General features: G+C 45.0%; 1 protein-coding gene across 1 annotated transcript in view; it reads right to left on the bottom strand.

The window, feature by feature from the left end:
- LOC132390934 (ADP/ATP translocase 4-like) overlaps positions 1-14,091 on the bottom strand; it is a 36,587-nt gene extending 22,496 nt beyond the window's left edge. Inside the window, exon 1 of the mRNA XM_059963470.1 lies at positions 13,881-14,091. Coding sequence (XP_059819453.1) covers positions 13,881-14,091 — 211 coding nt within the window. The remainder of the gene's footprint in view (positions 1-13,880) is intronic.
- Positions 14,092-16,621: the final 2,530 nt, after the last annotated feature.

The raw sequence follows: 16,621 nt of genomic DNA, 5'->3' as shown, positions 1-16,621 counted from the left end.
TACTGCAAAATGTTTTGGGACTATCAGAGAGAAACACAAAGGGCTTCATATAAATGCAAGTCTCTGGAAATGGACTATGTGATGACAACAATAAGCATTCTCATAAACCCACCCAAAAGAAACAAGCTACAGAGATTGTATTCCATTTATTGAGGGTGCAAGCTGTTAGCCTTAACAAATATATGAACTGTTTAACAGCTTTATCAGTATTATTACATGGTTATGAGACACTCAGGAGCTCTGTTAAATTAGTCAATTTAACAGTTATAGACAGTCTATAACTGTCTGAGTACAATCAATTTTAGTACTGATTTGTGTTCCGTACCCCGTAATGGGTTAAAAAGGACCAGCAGAAATGGACACACCTGGAGTCTGAGTCTTCCTTTATAAACACTCTTTTATTAGTAACTCCAGATGGACCCTCCTTATCCGCGAATTCCGCATGTGCAAATTCAACCAACTGCGAATCGCAAAAACCTGGAAGTGCTCTTCCAGCACTTGTTGTTCAAGCATGTACAGACTTTTTTCTTGTCATTATTCCCTAAACAATGCAGTATAACAACTATTTTACATAGCATTTACGTTGTATTAAGTATTATAAGTAATCTAGAGATGATTTAAAGTATACGGAACGATGTGCGTGGGTTATCGTGGATTGGGATAGAAAAAATTGTAAGTTCTCTTACTAAGTAAATCGGAACAGGTACATCCAGTATTATTTAGTGTCAGTCAAATGTTTGTCTTCGTATATAGTATATATTTTACCTTTCTATGCATATAAAACACTTAAGAACGTATGTTTCAGTGCTGGGCTTGGGAATGGACCACTCCCGAGTGCGCTCTCCACCATACCGGGTTGATATGGAGGATCAAAAACCCAAAACCCAATAATTAAACCACTGTATTGCTTAGTAATAATTGTAGCTTTCATCGGGGCAGAGCCTTTCTCACTTTATCCTTTAAAATTGTTCCGATTGACGTATCCTATCGCTTTTCCAATGACCGATAGCGTTTCACCTCTTTCCAATCACTTTATTATTTCCACTATATTTTTTGAATCATTACCGTGATTATTTTCATGAACAGAAACACTGTGGATTCAGATCTCTACTTCTGGGTCCTAATGTCCACCACACTGAGACAGGTTAAATAAAGTCTGGGGTTCTGCTGGGTCCTAAGGTCCACTGCACTGAGACAGGTCAAATAAGGGACTTGAGCATCCGCAAATTTTGGTATCCGCAAGGAGTCCCGTAACCAATCCCTCGTGGATAAGGAAGGCCAACTGTATGTGATAAAGTAATATAAAACGAAGTAAGGCAAAACAGGTTAGCTAAGTATATGCATATGTAAGTGAGTCAATAAAGTTCCCAAACTTCTCCCAGATCAGGTGATTAGATGATACAGTCTTACAGTGGTATGGTAAGAAGTCCGTTCAGTTCTGGAATTTGATTTGAGGAGGGAGAGGGGGAGAGAGAGAGAGAGAGGTTTTGTCTTCCCAGTGCTGATGCCGTCGAATCTTCTACGTTGTCCTCCTGCTCCCGAAACTTAAAATCACCGACTGTGACCACAAAAAGAGGATGCCGTTTTCACGTGGTACTGTTATCAACCCAGGCAAGGGTTAAACACACTGATAGCTTTCCACCGGTCACCCCTTTGTCCACACTGTGAGCAAAACCCCACCTTTGTTGTGGGCACACAAAGCTCAACCAGAGTGTCTTCCTTGGTGTCTGATTACAAAGCCAACTGATCTTATATATATTCCACAAGTGCCGAGCACTAGCTGTCCATCATATAATTCCACCTTTCAGTTTCCAAGGGAACTCACAGACTTTCTGTTGCTCTCTCCATTGCTGAAATTGCACACATGTTGTCTGCTCCCTCTCTCTCTTTTAAAGGAACAGTCCACTTTGGATAATCCTTCGGATCTCATCACATTTGTCTTAAGTTTGTATGTACAATGGGATGTAAATAATTGTCCAGATTTGTTATCACACTTAACTTTAGGAATAATTTACATTAATATAATGTAACCTGCAATAAGAGGAGGAAGCTAAAATTGGATATATCGGTATTATAGTGGAGTAAGATAAATACAGAAACATGAGAGAGGAGCTGGGCAAGTTGATTAGAAGGGGACACTATGAGGGATCAAAATAAAAACAGCAATAGCTGGAGTTTCCGGGAGTAATTTAGCAGGCAGAGGTTCGATTCATTCCAATAAAGTAGAAGTAGTCTAAAGGGAGGATGAGGAACCTTGGCTGACTTGGAATGAAGACAATATAAATGCAAAAGAGAGATTCAAAGTACTGTACATTAATTATCAAAGTATGTATGCAATATAACACTCCGAGATTTGTCTTCCCCAGACAGCCACAAAGCAAAGAAAACCATGCAAAGAGAAGCAGTGAACCACACCCCCCATGGAATATAAAAATTATGCAACTGGCAATGGAAAAAAAAAACAAGTAAAAGAACACACTATAAAACATAAAATCAAAAGAGTTCAAGCATAATTCACTTCAGCTCAGTATTTGTTCTTTGCAGGCTGCCCTAATTCAAAGCCGTCCAAAATAGCAACAAAAAAGGGAGCTACCAGAAGACAGTTACACATCATAATGTGAATTAGAGTCCAGTCACAAACTGTGTTGATTAAACCTTGCCCAAGAACTCCAGCACCATCCTCCAACAGCATTAGGAGTGAGAGAGAGACCTCTTGAACACAGGAATTTTCCTTCAGGAGCAGCGAGCAAGAGGTTGGTAGATGGTGCTAAACATCCTCTTGCCTTCTGCACTTGCCTCAATGATTTCAATCTTCCATGGCATCTTAACTGGCAAGAAATGGAGTCAAAATGGGCTCATGCCCTGTCTCCAGGCTTCTCGGCCTTAAGGCTGCGCACTTTGTTTGAAGCCTCCTGGAATACCCTCAGAGACCGCAGTGCCAGATTTGCACAATAGCACACCACCAAAATGTAGATCACTGGCTTCAACAGTAGTAGAACTACACACATTTGAAAGAAAAAGGAGTGAAAGAAATAGTTTCGTGAATTGTCCAGAGTATGTCGTGTTGCTTACTGCAGCCATCTTGTTCCAGTCATATAACAAAAATTAGTGAGACACTGGAGGACTGGGAGACTTTTAAATGCCAACAGAAGGCAACTCAAAGGCAGTAAGGAGAGAAAAGATGAACTATGAAAGTAGCTAGCCAATAATATAAAGAAGATATCAAAAGTTAAAAAATTATATTAAGAGTAAATGAGAGGTGAGAGTGGCTATCAGACCACTGGAAAATAATGGAAATGTAGTAATGGGGGACAAAGAGGATGTGGTGAACTACATACACCTATCCGGACATGCCTCCCCCACCCCTCCCTCCGCTGACTGCTCCTGTGGCTCCTCCCACAGACCCCGGTATAAAGGCAATTGGAGGCACAGACCCTTCCTCAGTCTTCAGGATGTTGTGTGATGGTCACTTGCTGCTTGTGCTTTCTTCCAGCCAATAAAAGCCTACCTTAACCCACGTCTCAGAGTTATTGATGGTGCATCAATTTTATTGGCTGGAAGTTTTAAAACGTGGAAAGCACTTTACATCTCAGAAAATTGGACATTGATCCTCAAGACTCAGAAGCAGCTCTTGCCTTTGAACTCTGGCTTGCATGCTTCAAATCATACTTGGAGGAGATTCGTGTGACTGAGCCCGCTATTATGAATCCTCCTTTTGAGGGTCAGCCTGAAAGTTTACTCCCTTATCGGGGACCTGCCGACCTACCAAGGGGCACTGCATGCCCTCAAAAGACAGTACCTGTGGCCGGTGAACACCGTCTACGCAAGACATCGCTTAGCGACACGGTGGCAGCGAACTGGCGAGTCAAGTGGGGAGTTTCTCCGAGCCCTACAGACACTCGTGCGGGCCTGCGACTGCAAGGGACTGACAGCGGAACAGCATGTGGAGCTCCTGGTACGAGACGCCTTTGTTACGGGGATCAGGTCAGTGTACGTGCACCAGTGGCTGCTGGAAAATGCCGATTTTACCTTACGCTCAGCAATCGAGATGGCCGACACACTGGAGGCTGCCCTGCACAACGTTGACGCTGTCCAGCCGAGCAATCCCCTGCCGGTTCTGTGGACACCGCAGACCCCGCCACCCGTGAGCGAATCGACCACCGCTGCTGCCACTCGCGAGTCCACAAACTCCCCGAAACCGACCACAGCTGCTGCCAGTCGCAAGTCCACGCAATGTTACTTCTGTGGACTTGAAAAGCACCCCCAAAAACGCTGCCCGGGCCGAGAAGCTACCTGCTCCAGCTGCAGAAAGAAGGGCAATTTCGCCAAGGTCTGTAAGTCTGAACCACGAGCGGGGTCAAGCAGCGCCACGTGCGAGGCATGGGGGTCGCAATCGTAGTCACCGCCATCTTGTCTGCCCTCCTCGTGTAAGGCATGGGGGTGGCCATCTTGCCTGCCCGCCTCGTGTGAGCCATGGGGGCGGCCATCTTTGTCAGCGCCATTTCGCCCCACCTCCGACCCACGGGTGTTTACTGGGCACCAAGACTGCGGTTCAACTCTGGCCTCCGTAACCCTTGACCAAAGCGCCCCACACCAGCTTGCAAGGTCAATGATGGACATCCTGGTGGAGGGGCACAGGACTAGCTGCCTGTTTGACACGGGCAGCACTGAGAGTTTTATTCACTCAGACACGGTGCAACACTGCGGACTCGTGACACGGCTGGTAAGCCAGAGTGTCACCATGGCTTCTGGGTCACATTCCATGACAACTGGGGGTGGTTGTGTAGCGACATTGGTGGTGCAGGGCACAGAATGTCAGGACTTTGCACTACTGGTCATGCCTCATGCCTCAACTGTGTGCGCCTGTGCTATTGGGGCTGGACTTCCAGAGCCACCTAAAAAGTGTGACTATGGCATATAACGGGTCCCCTCCCACCACTCACGGTCAGGAACCTTCAGTTTTGTGGGACTTCGTCATATACCCCGCTACTGACCACACACACACACCGACCAACACATCCCACCCAGCACCATGCCGACAGCTGTGCTACTGACACCACTTGCAGCCTCTCCACCCTCAAGATCCCTCCCCCACCGTTGTTCACCAACCTGACCCCCGACTGTAAACCTGTGGCAACTAAAAGCAGGAGGTACAGCACGGGGGTCAGGGCCTTCATTCAGTTGGAGGTGCAGCGGCTGCTCAGGGAGGGGATCATTGAGCCAAGCACAAGTCCTTGGGAGGGCCCAGGTGGTTGTTGTTCGGAATGGGCAGAAAAATAGGATGGTAGTGGACTATAGCCAGACCATCAAAAGGTTCATGCAGCTTGACGCGTACCCCATACACCGCATCGCGGATATGGTCAACCAGATAGCTCAGTACAAGGTGTATTTGACCACAGACCTGAAATCCGCTTACCATCAGCTCCCCATCCGCCCAGAGGAGCGCCCCTACACTGCCTTCGAGGCGGGCGGCAGGCTCTATCACTTCCTGCACGTCCCCTTCGGTGTCACAAATGGTGTCTCTCTCTTCCAGAGGGAAATGGACCAGATGGTGGACCAGTGCCACAGGCCACATTTCCCTATCTGGATAACATCACCATCTGTGGTCATGATTGGCTGGATCACAACACCAACCTCCAACGATTTTTCCAAGTGGCTGCAGCTCTGAACCTTACTTATAACAGGGACAAGTGTGTGTTCCGAACCACCTGACTTGCTATCCTTAGGTGTGTCGTGGAGAACTGGGTCATTGGTCCTGATCCCGACCGTATGCGCCCCGTTAGAACTCCTTCTTCCCACCACCCTCAGACGGTGTCTGGGCTTCTTTTCCTATTACGCCCAATGGGTCCCTCATTACGCAGACAAGGCCCGCCCCCTGGTCAAGTCTACCACATTTCCCCTTTCTGCCGAGGCCCGCGCGGCCTTCAGCCGCATTAAAGGGGACATTGCCAAAGCAACGATGCATGCGGTGGATGAGACCATTCCCTTCCAAGTAGAGAGTGACGCCTCCCGATTTTGCGCTGGCTGCTATCCTCAATCAGGCAGGCAGGCCAGTAGCATTCTTTTCTCGTACCCTTCAAGGCTCTGAAATTCGGCACTCCGCGGTGGAGAAAGAAGCCCAGGCCATAGTGGAAGCTATTAGGCACTGGAGGCACTATCTCGCCGGCAAAAGGTTCACCTTGCTGACCAACCAGCGCAAAGTTGCGTTCATGTTCAGCAACCAACAGCGGGGCAAAATCAAAAATGATAAAATTTTGTGGTGGAGAATTGAACTCTCCACCTACAACTAAGATATCCTGTACCGGTCTGGAAGGCTCAATGAGCTCCCTGATGCCCTATCCCGGGGAGCGTGTGCCAGCGCACAGCTTGACCGGCTATACGCCCTCCATGCAGATCTTTGCCACCTGGGGGTCACCCAATTTTACCATTTCGTGAAAGCCCGGAACCTGCCTTACTCCCTTGAGGACATCAGGACGATGACCAGGGACTGCCTAGTCTGCGCTGAGTGCAAACCGCACTTCTACCGTCCTGAAAAGGCGCAACTTATCAAGGGCACCCGCCCCTTTGAGCAACTGAGTGTTGACTTTAAGGGCCCCCTTCCCTCCACCGACCGCAATGCCTACTTTCTCAACATTATCGACGAGTACTCGCAGTTCCCTTTTGCCATCCCCTGCCCCGACACCACTGCCACCCATCATAAAAGCCCTGCGCCAGCTCTTCACTCTATTCGGATACCCCTGCTATATCCACAGTGATAGAGGGTCCTCCTTTATGAGTGACGAGCTGCGCCAGTACCCGCTGGCTAGGGGCATTGCTACTAGTAGGTCCATGAGCTATAATCCCCAGGGAAATGGACTGGTGGAGAGGGAGAATGCCACAGTGTGGGCCACACTTTTAGACCTTAAGTCAAAGCGGTTGCCGGTCTCTCGATGGCAGGAGGTCCTCCCCGAGGCACTCCACTCCATCCGCTCTCTGTTATGTACGTCCACCAATGCCACCCTTCATGAGCGCCTCTTTTCTTTTCCCAGGAAGTTTGCCACTGGGACCACCCTACCAGCTTGGCTGACGTCCCCAGGGCCAGTGCTGCTCCGGAAACATGCGAGGAGCAATAAATACTCCCCGCTGGTCGAGAGGGTTCACCTACTAAATGCAAACCCTCAGTATGCCTACGTGGTCTTACCTGATGGGCGGGAGGACACAGTCTCCGTCCGCGACCTAGCGCCCGCAGGAGTAGCGGACCACTACCCCAAACACTCCACGGTAACTATGAACTCTGTACCCAAGGTGACACCGTGCACACCAAGCCCTACACAGACTCCTCATGACACTCCCATACTGGGCACCTTGCACAAGCATGAGAGATCATTGATGCCTAGTGGGCTGACACCTCCAGTCAGGCCGGAACCAGCACAATCACCAGCTCCGGTGCAATCACCACCGGCACCTGTGCAATCACCACCACTGGCACCTGTGCAATCACCACCACCGGCACCTGTGCAATCACAGCTGGTGCTACATAGATCGCAGCGACAGATTCGACCACCTGATAGACTTAACCTGTAAATATACTTGTATGAAAATTCGCCCCATGGGGACTCTCTTCTAAAACAAAGGGGGGGGGGGTGAATATGGCGAACTACATATACCTGTCTGGACACGCCCCCCCCGACTGCTCCTGTGGCTCCTCCCACAGACCCCGGTATAAAGGCGACTGGAGGCACAGACCCTTCCTCAGTCTCCAGGATGTTGTGTAATGGTCACTTGCTGCTTGTGCTTTCTTCCAGCCAATAAAAGCTTAACTTAACCCACGTCTCAGAGTTATTGATGGTGCATCAGAGGACAAACTCAGTGAGTAGTCTTCAGTATGGAAGACACCAGTAACATACCAGAAATATGACTATCACGGGGCAGAAGTGAATGCAGTCACTGAAACAAAAGAGAAGGTTCTCAGGAAGCTGAAAATTCTGAAGGTAGCTATATCACCTGGACCAGATGGAATAACCCCAGCGTTCTGAATGAGTTAGCTGAACAGGCTGTAGTCATTAGGAGTAATCTTTCAAGAATCATTAGAATCTGAAGGACTAGAAAATTGTAAATATCATTCTGTTCTTTGAGAGGAAAAAGATAGGCGATGAGAGGTCAGTCAGTGATTATCAAGATGTTAGGGTCCATTACTAAGTATGAAGTTTTGTTGTACTTGGAAAAACATCACAAAATAAGCCGAAATCAGCATGGTTTACATCAGCTTTACTTATCTGTTGGAAATTTTTGATGAAATAAAAGGCAGGATAGAAAAAGTTAGTGGATGTTGTTTACTTGGATTTTGACAAGGTTCCGCTGCTAAACAAGATATAAGCCCGTAGTATACTGACATGGATAAAAGATTGGCTGACTGGCAGAAAGCAAAGATTAGGACTTAAGGCAGCCTCTTCCGCATGGTTTCCAGTGACTAGTGGTATTCCACAGGGGTCAATGTTGGTTCTGCTACTTGACATGTTCATCTGGATGATGGAATTGATGGCTTTGTGGCCAAGTTGTCAAGCCTGAGGAAGATATGAAGAGAGGAAGAGAAACAGGTAGTGTTGAGGAAGCAAAGAGCCTGCAGGAGGACTTGGACAGACTTGGAGAATGGACAAAGAAATGGCAGATGGAATGTAGTGTATTGAAATGTATGGTCATGCACTTTGGTAGAAGGAATTCAGGTCGACTGGCGTTTATAGGACTCCCTGTGAATGCGAAGCAGCATGATAGAAACCTGCAACAAGGAGAACAGCAGGTGTATCCATTTGCGTTACCCAGAGAATCCGTGGTCGCAGAACACTGTATTTGCAATGGCCATGAGACTAATTTTGATGACATAAAACTACTGTGCCACGCCAATGGCTTAGGAACCACCTGGTAAAGGAAGCCACTGAACTAAACTTAAAGGAAAAAAGTTTTAACAAAGATGGAAGTCTCTCTCGAAGTAAGAACTGGAATTCCATTTTATAACAAGGTGGGAAGGGGAAACCTGATTGGATGAGGACTAACCAATCAGGAGGGACAAACTATGGAGCTATAAATACCACCGGATTAAACATGCCCAGGAATCATCCCTATGAAGATGGTAGAGTTTGTCATCAAAACCGCAGTTATAATCGATAACTGAACCTGGCTGGAAGCCCTAGAAGAATTTATTCATCAAATAAGCCAGGAAAGAATTGAATTCTTTTTCATTATTTATCCTATGTGAAAATTCCACAAATACCACAATTTTCAATTGCAAGGCCAACAAAAAAGCCCTTCTACTTCACTGACCCATTACACAGTCTGACAGCTCCCACCATTTAGCTTAGCAGCTGTGATTTCATGTTTAAGGCCTTTCACCATAATATAAGCTACAAACACAAGTGATTCTGCAGACGCTGGAAATCCAGAATAATATATACAAAATGCTGGAGGAACTCAACAGACCAGACAGCATTATCAGAAATGAATAAACAGTCAACATTTCAGAAGTTGGACTCTGATGGAGGTCTTGGCCCAAAACATCAAATGTTTATTCATTTACATAGATGGCTGCCTAACCAACTGAGTTCCTCCAGCAATTTATATGTGCCACAATACAAACATAATTTTTTCAGCTACAATGAAGTGTTGCTAATTATAGAATGAATGCTACAATAAAGGGAGCAGTATTAAAGTGATTCCAAGGGTCTGTGTTATCGTAGTGAATATCAGTGCTTATAGATTTGCTCTCTGTAAATATTGCTAGTGCCACACCTGACAAGTTTACACCACTAAAGTTCAAGAAGGGTTGAGGAACTTAGTCTGTGTATCTGAAATTTCTTAAACTAGAAAGTACTTTGAACAATGCAGCATAACCCAAAGCATCTGTGCTAACTATAATGCTAAGTTAAATCAAACCCATCTACTTACATATCCTTCTATTTCCTGAATGTTCATGTCCCTGTCTAAATGCCCCTTAAATGCCACTGTTGTGTCTGCTTCCAGCACAATTACTTGTGACTCTCCTGTAGTTCAAAATTCAAAGTAAATTTATTATCAAAGTGCACATATGTCACCACATATAGTACTGCACAAGAGTCTTAGGCACCCTAAACTTTTTAATATTAATTTGTTTTAGATGGTCATTTTTGTCTTCCGCATGAGTGTCAGTAGAAGAGAAAAAATTAATTTCTAAACATTCATTTTCCAAAAATATATATAGCTCAGAGAAAATGTTGTATTTTGTTAATGAAAATAACATACTAAGTAAGATTGCTTTTCAAATAAAAATGTTGATTACTTTTTAGGTCCAGTGCAAAGATAACAAACAGGCATTAATGATCAATGACATAATGGGTTGACTGATTAACTGAAACAGAAACAGATGTAAAAGCAATCAAACTGAGCAAAGAATAAAAGCTAAGGATGTGGCAGATTTAAGTTTAACCTTCAAATCATCAATTCTTACATCACGGTGAGAGTGAACATAGCAACAAGACACAAGGTGGTCATCCTACATCAGCAAGGTTTTGCAATAGACAGGAATTTTAAGATGTCCAAACTCTTCTGAAGAAGCACAAAGAAACAGGTAAAGTTCAGGACTAGAAACCGTTGTCAGCCACAGGAACTAGGTGAATGATACATCAATCTGATATCCCTTCTAAATTGGAAGAAGTCCAGCACTATTATCAGCTCTGAACTCACAGAAACCACTAGAACCCAAGTACTCCATCTACAGTCCAGAGAATTATTGTGAGAAGCCATCTTCATGGAAGAGTTGCTGCCAAAAAGCCATTCCTCTGAAGTAAAAACAAAGCCAAGAGACTCACCTATGCACAAAAACACAGGGCTATTACTTCTTACAAAACTGCTTCAGCTCTGGGATGTTTGTGGGCTTCTTTACATGAATAGCTTGCTTCAGGTCTCTCCACAACGTTTCTCTAGGATTGAGGTCAGGACTTTGACTCAGCCATTCCAAAACACAAATTTTCTTCTTTTTAAACCATTCTGTTGTTCATTTACTCATCCTTTGGATCACTGTCTTGTTGCATTATCCAACTTCTATTAAGCTTCAGGTGATGGACTGCAACCCTGATATTCTCCTGTAAAATGTCTTGATACAATTTTTAATTCATTGTTCCCTCAATGCTGTCCAGGCCCTGAGGCAGAAAAGCAGCTCCAAACTATGATGGTCCTTTCACAATGCTTCACAGTTGGGATGAGGTTTTGGTGTTGGTGCACAGTGCCCTTTTTCCTCCAAACATAGCTTTCTGGCAGAAATGCATATTGCTCAACTTTTGTCTCATCTGTCCACAGAACATTGTCCCAGAAGTATTGTAGAACACCCAGGTGGTCTTTTGCAAACTTGAGATGTGCAGCAATATTTTTTTTTCTAGACAGTAGTTGTTTCCTCCTTGGCGTCCTTCCATGAACACCATTCTTGTTCAGTGTTTCTCTTATAGTGGACACATGAACACAGACTTTTGCAAGATTTCTTCAAGTTTTTTGCTGTTATCCTTGCCATTACCAAAGATCACTTGGTGTGATCTTTGCAGATGCCCACTCTTAAGGAGAGTAGCAACAGTACTGATTTTCCTCCATTTGTACACAATTTCTCTTACTGTGGACTGATGGAACACTCAGGTCTTTAGAAATGCACTTGTAGGCTTTTTTCCAGCATCATGTATCTCTACAATTCTTCTAAAAGTTGTTTTGATGAGGCAGAGCACATTTACAACCCACACCTCCAATCTCATCTCATTGATTGGAACACCTGACTTCAAATAGCTTTAGTAGAAGGCATTACCCCAGAGGTTCACCTACTTTTTCCAACAAATACATAGAATATTGGATCATTTTTCTCAATAAATAAATGAACAAGTGTAATGTTTTCCCTGTTATTTATTTAATTGGGTTCTTTTTATCTATTTTTAGGACTTGTGTGAAGATCTGATCACATTTTCACAGACAGACTGACAGACGTACTTTATTGATCCAGAGGAAAACTGGGTTTTGTTACAGCCGCACCAACCAAGAATAGTGTAGAAATATAGCAATATAAAACCATAAATAATTAAATAATAAGTTAATCATGCCAAGTGGAAATAAGTCCAGGATCAGCCTATTGGCTCAGGGTGTCTGACACTCCGAGGGAGGAGTTGTAAAGTTTGATGGCCACAGGCAGAAATGACTTCCTATGATGCTCAGAGTTACATCTCGGTGGAATGAGTTTCTGGCTGAATGTACACCTGTGCCTAACCAGTACATTATGGAGTGGATGGGAGTCATTGTCCAAGATGGCATGCAACTTGGACAGCATTCTCTTTTCAGACACCACCATCAGAGAGTCCAGTTCCACCCCCACAACACCACTGGCCTTATGAATGAGTTTGTTGATGCTGTTGGTCTCTGCTACCCTCAGCCTGCTGCCCCAGCACATGACAGTAAACATGATAGCAGTGGCCACCACAGCCTCATAGAACATCCTCAGCATCATCCAGCAGATGTTAAAGGACCTCAGTCCCCTCAGGAAATAGAGATGGCTCTGACCCTTCTTGTAGACAGCCTCAGTGTTCTTTGACCAGTCCAGTTTATTGTCAATTCATATCCCCAGGTATCTGTAATCCTCCACCATGTCCACACTGACTCCTTGGATGGAAACAGGGGTCACCAGTGCCTTAGCCCTCCTCAGGTCCTCCACCAGCTCCTTAGTCTTTTTCACATTAAGCTGCAGATGATTCTGCTCGCACCATATGATAAAGTTTCCCACTGTAGCCCTGTACTCAGCCTCACATCTGATCACATGGATCATATTTATGGAGAAATAGAGAAAATTTTACAGGGTTCACAAACTTTGTAGCACCACTGTAGTACAGTGCTATTGGGCAGGGAATTCCAGGATTTAGATCCAGCAACCTGGAAGGACAGCTCTCAGTCTGATGCAGAGAAGAACTGGCAGGTAGCTGTGTTCCCATGTCCCTTCTCTTTCCTTGTGGTAGCAGTCACAAATTTGAGGGGTCCTCATCAATAGGTAAGATAAGTACCTACAATGCATTCTGTAGATGGCACGGTATCATTCATGCACTCACACATTCAGCTACATCAAAATGCATTTTCCTAGTTTGTACTGTTACTCAGTTGGGCTATTTAATCTATAAATATCTCCACTACTTAATTTTGCCATCTACACTACATAGTGTCACTCTTTGCACTGTATTTCAGCATGTTGATTAGGTATGATTTGCCCTTTACAAGACCATCATTACCTCTCAATTAACAACTGCAATCTGTGAAGAATTTCAGTCACTACACTCTTAATTAGACTCAAGTAACTTCTTGATAACATCTCCGTCATGTATATCCAACAGAGCTAAATTTAAGACTTGCTAGGATTTGAAATTTTGGACTGATTCGTTTATATAGACTTAAAGTGTGGAACATACATAAATTTTTAAAATAAAATGTCAAGTTGTTACCTTTCCTTTTTAATCAAATTTGCGTATGTGCAAACAAAATTTCAACACCGAATACTTGACCTGTATCTCAAATAACGGGCCCTCAGAAAAAAAAAGCTGGTCTATACTATAAAAGGTGTGTTGGCAGGAGGGGGTGAGTGTATGGACCCATGCTTGGGCACTGAAGCAGCGCAGCCGCGGAAAGGCGGCCATGTGCGTAGTCAGGCCCTCACACAACATGGATCCTAGGTGGGCTTGGTATTCTGGAACACCCCTCAGCTCGAATGGAGGGGATATTCCAATACGTTAAACGCTTCAAACGAAGCCAGGCAAAGTGTAATATCGTTAAAAGCCCCTAAAAAAAACGCGTACACCCGTCACTTGGCCCTAATGGTTGTTAGTTTACCGATGAATTGGGTTTGCGTTTCTTGCGCTTACCCTGCTCCTTGGGTATCCGGACGACGCAGTCAATAATGCCTTTGTACTGTTTCTCGACGGCAATCTGCTTGCTTGATGCCTGAACCTGCAGCAGTAACTTTACCCGTTCGATCGGCGCCACGGCGGTTTTGGAAATCGCAGCGGCAGAGCCTCCAGCAAGCAGGTCTTTGATGAAGGAGGTAACGTCAAAAATATTAGACCCAGAAGGCATCGCTGATCGGTGTGAAGGGCAGAAAGAGTTTGATTCGAAGCACGTTGGGTTTGCGAGGGAACAGCGGCGTGTTAGCGCGCTGAGCTTTGTGACGCGGCACCGGCGTCCCGTGTCTGTGGTAATCAGCGAGCGTCCTCTGCGCTCCAGCCTGAAACACAAGTGCTGAAAGATCTCAGCAGATCACAACATCGGCGGGGAGATTAACCGATTTGCTTTGAGAGGAAACGATGGAATGTCACAGAGCTATACTGCACAAAGTCATCGAAGCCCCGCCATTCTCTAAATACTGATCCTCATTAATTCAACTCTAATCGGCATTTTCCTCAGTGGCTCCCATAGGGTGCAGATCAAAGTTCAAAGTAAATTTATTATCAAAGTACATATATGCCATCATATCCAACCTTGAGATTCATTTTCTTGCGGGTATTTACAGTAAATACAAGAAACGCCATAAATCAATGAAAGACCACACTCAAGAAGACACACTGTGCAAAATACAACAAACTGCAAATACAGAAAGAAAAAAATAAATAAAAAATATCAAGATCATGAGACAAGAATCCATGAAAGTAAGTCCATAGGTTGTGGGAACAGTTCATTGAAGGGGTCAGTAAATTTATCACCTGTGGTTCAAGAGCCTGATGGTTGAGAAATAATTACTGATCCTGAACCTGGTGGACTGGGGCCTGAGGTTTATGTAGTTTCGTCCTGATGCAGCAGCAAGAAGAAAGCATGGCTGGAAGATGGGGGTCCTTGATGATGAACGTTGCTTTCCCCTAACAGCGCTCCTTATAGATGTACTCAATGGTGGGGAGAGCTTTATCCATGATGGACTGGGCATCATGAGAGCAGATGCAGTGGAAGTGGTGGAATTGAGAGAAGAGGATGGTGTTTTTACAAGTAACAGAGTGGGAGGAAGTATAGGCCAGGTAGCAGTGAGAGTATGTGGGTTTGTAATAGACATCAGTAGATAAATTCTTCTCCTCGCCTACTACCCCACCAGCCTCCGCGCACAGCACCTGCTCGCAAGATAAGGCTTTTGATTCAGTGAAAGCGCCATGCAAATGGTGCATGGATCTCCAATCAAGTTGTAGTTGTCTCAGCTGATCAGGGCTCCACAATGCTGGCCCTGCCAAATGCATTTACCAAATGCAAGTTCAATGTGGCTTGTTGGTTGATATATTTCACCGTTACACATATCCTTCCCACAGGAGTTATCTTTTCTCCAGTGAAAGTTCTTAGTTGGATATCCGTAGGCTTCAGTTCAGTATCTATGAAATGCCATTCAAAGTCCTTTGGTGGAATGACTGAAACAGCCAAGCCAGTGTCCAATTCCATTCTAATTAATTTTCCCTTCACTTCTGGTGTAATACCGCTTGGTGGCGCAATAATATCAGTGACGGACTCTGGAGCGAAGGTTCCTAAGTTCGAATCCAAGTTGGGTTGAGCATCGAGCTAGCAACTTAGCCTCATAAAAACAGGAATAGCTTGCTACAGAAACACCGTCAAAAGATGGTGCTCGGATAACTCCACTGCCAAGTTAAGGGCTATTCTTCTTCTTCTTCTGGTGTAAACCATATTGCTTGTTTCCTCAACACACACAAAATGCTAGAGGAACTTAGCAGGCCAGGCAGCATCTATGGAAAAGAGTTCAGTCGGCGTTTTGGGCCGAGACCTTTCAGCAGCACTGGAGAAAAAAAGATGAGGAGTAGATTTTGAAGGTGGGGGGGGTAGAAACACAAGTCGATAGGTGAAACTAGGAGGAGGAAGGGGGAAGTAAAGAACTGGGAAGTTGATTGGTGAAAGAGATACAGGGCTGGAGAAGGGGCAGTCTGACAGGAGAGGGCAGAAGGCCATGGAAGAAAGAAGATTGGGAAGGAGCACCAGAGGGAGGTGATGGGCAGGCAAGACGATAAGGTGAGAGAGGGAAAAGAGATTGGGAAATGGTGAAAGAGGGGACGGGTGCCATTACCAGAAGTTTGATAAATTGACGTTCATGCCGTTAGGTTGGAGGCTACCCAGGTGGAATATATGATGTTGCTCCTCCAATCTGACTGTGGCCTCATTGTGACAGTGGTTGGCCACTAGGAGATCCTGCTTTTACCATCATGCATCTCAGTTCTTGAAGTTTAAATAGGAAGTTCTGGAAACATTCAGCAGATCACGCAATGTGGATGGATTAAAAAAGTGCATATACCTGAAGTTTCTTTTCTTTTTTTAATATTGTCTTTGTTTCCTTAAGGTTATCATAGCCAGGGTGGTAATGGGGCTAATCTACCTAGACAAAATATAGGGATTTGTTCCTCCAACCTGAATGTGGCCTCATCGCAACAATAGAAGAGGCCATAGACTGACACTTTGGAATGGGAAGTGGAAATAAAATGGTTAGCTACTGGGGGATCTGGCTTCTTCTGGCAGACAGAGCATAGGTGCTGGCAAAGCGTTCACCCAATCTGTCAGGTCACAGCTTACCTACTGATGTCTATTATAAATCCATGGACTCTCACAGCTACCTGCACAAAACCTCTTC

Source organism: Hypanus sabinus, chromosome 3, assembly GCF_030144855.1.
Source record: "Hypanus sabinus isolate sHypSab1 chromosome 3, sHypSab1.hap1, whole genome shotgun sequence".
In the NCBI taxonomy this organism is placed as follows: Eukaryota; Metazoa; Chordata; class Chondrichthyes; order Myliobatiformes; family Dasyatidae; genus Hypanus; species Hypanus sabinus.
This window is presented reverse-complemented; position numbering and strand designations above follow the sequence as displayed.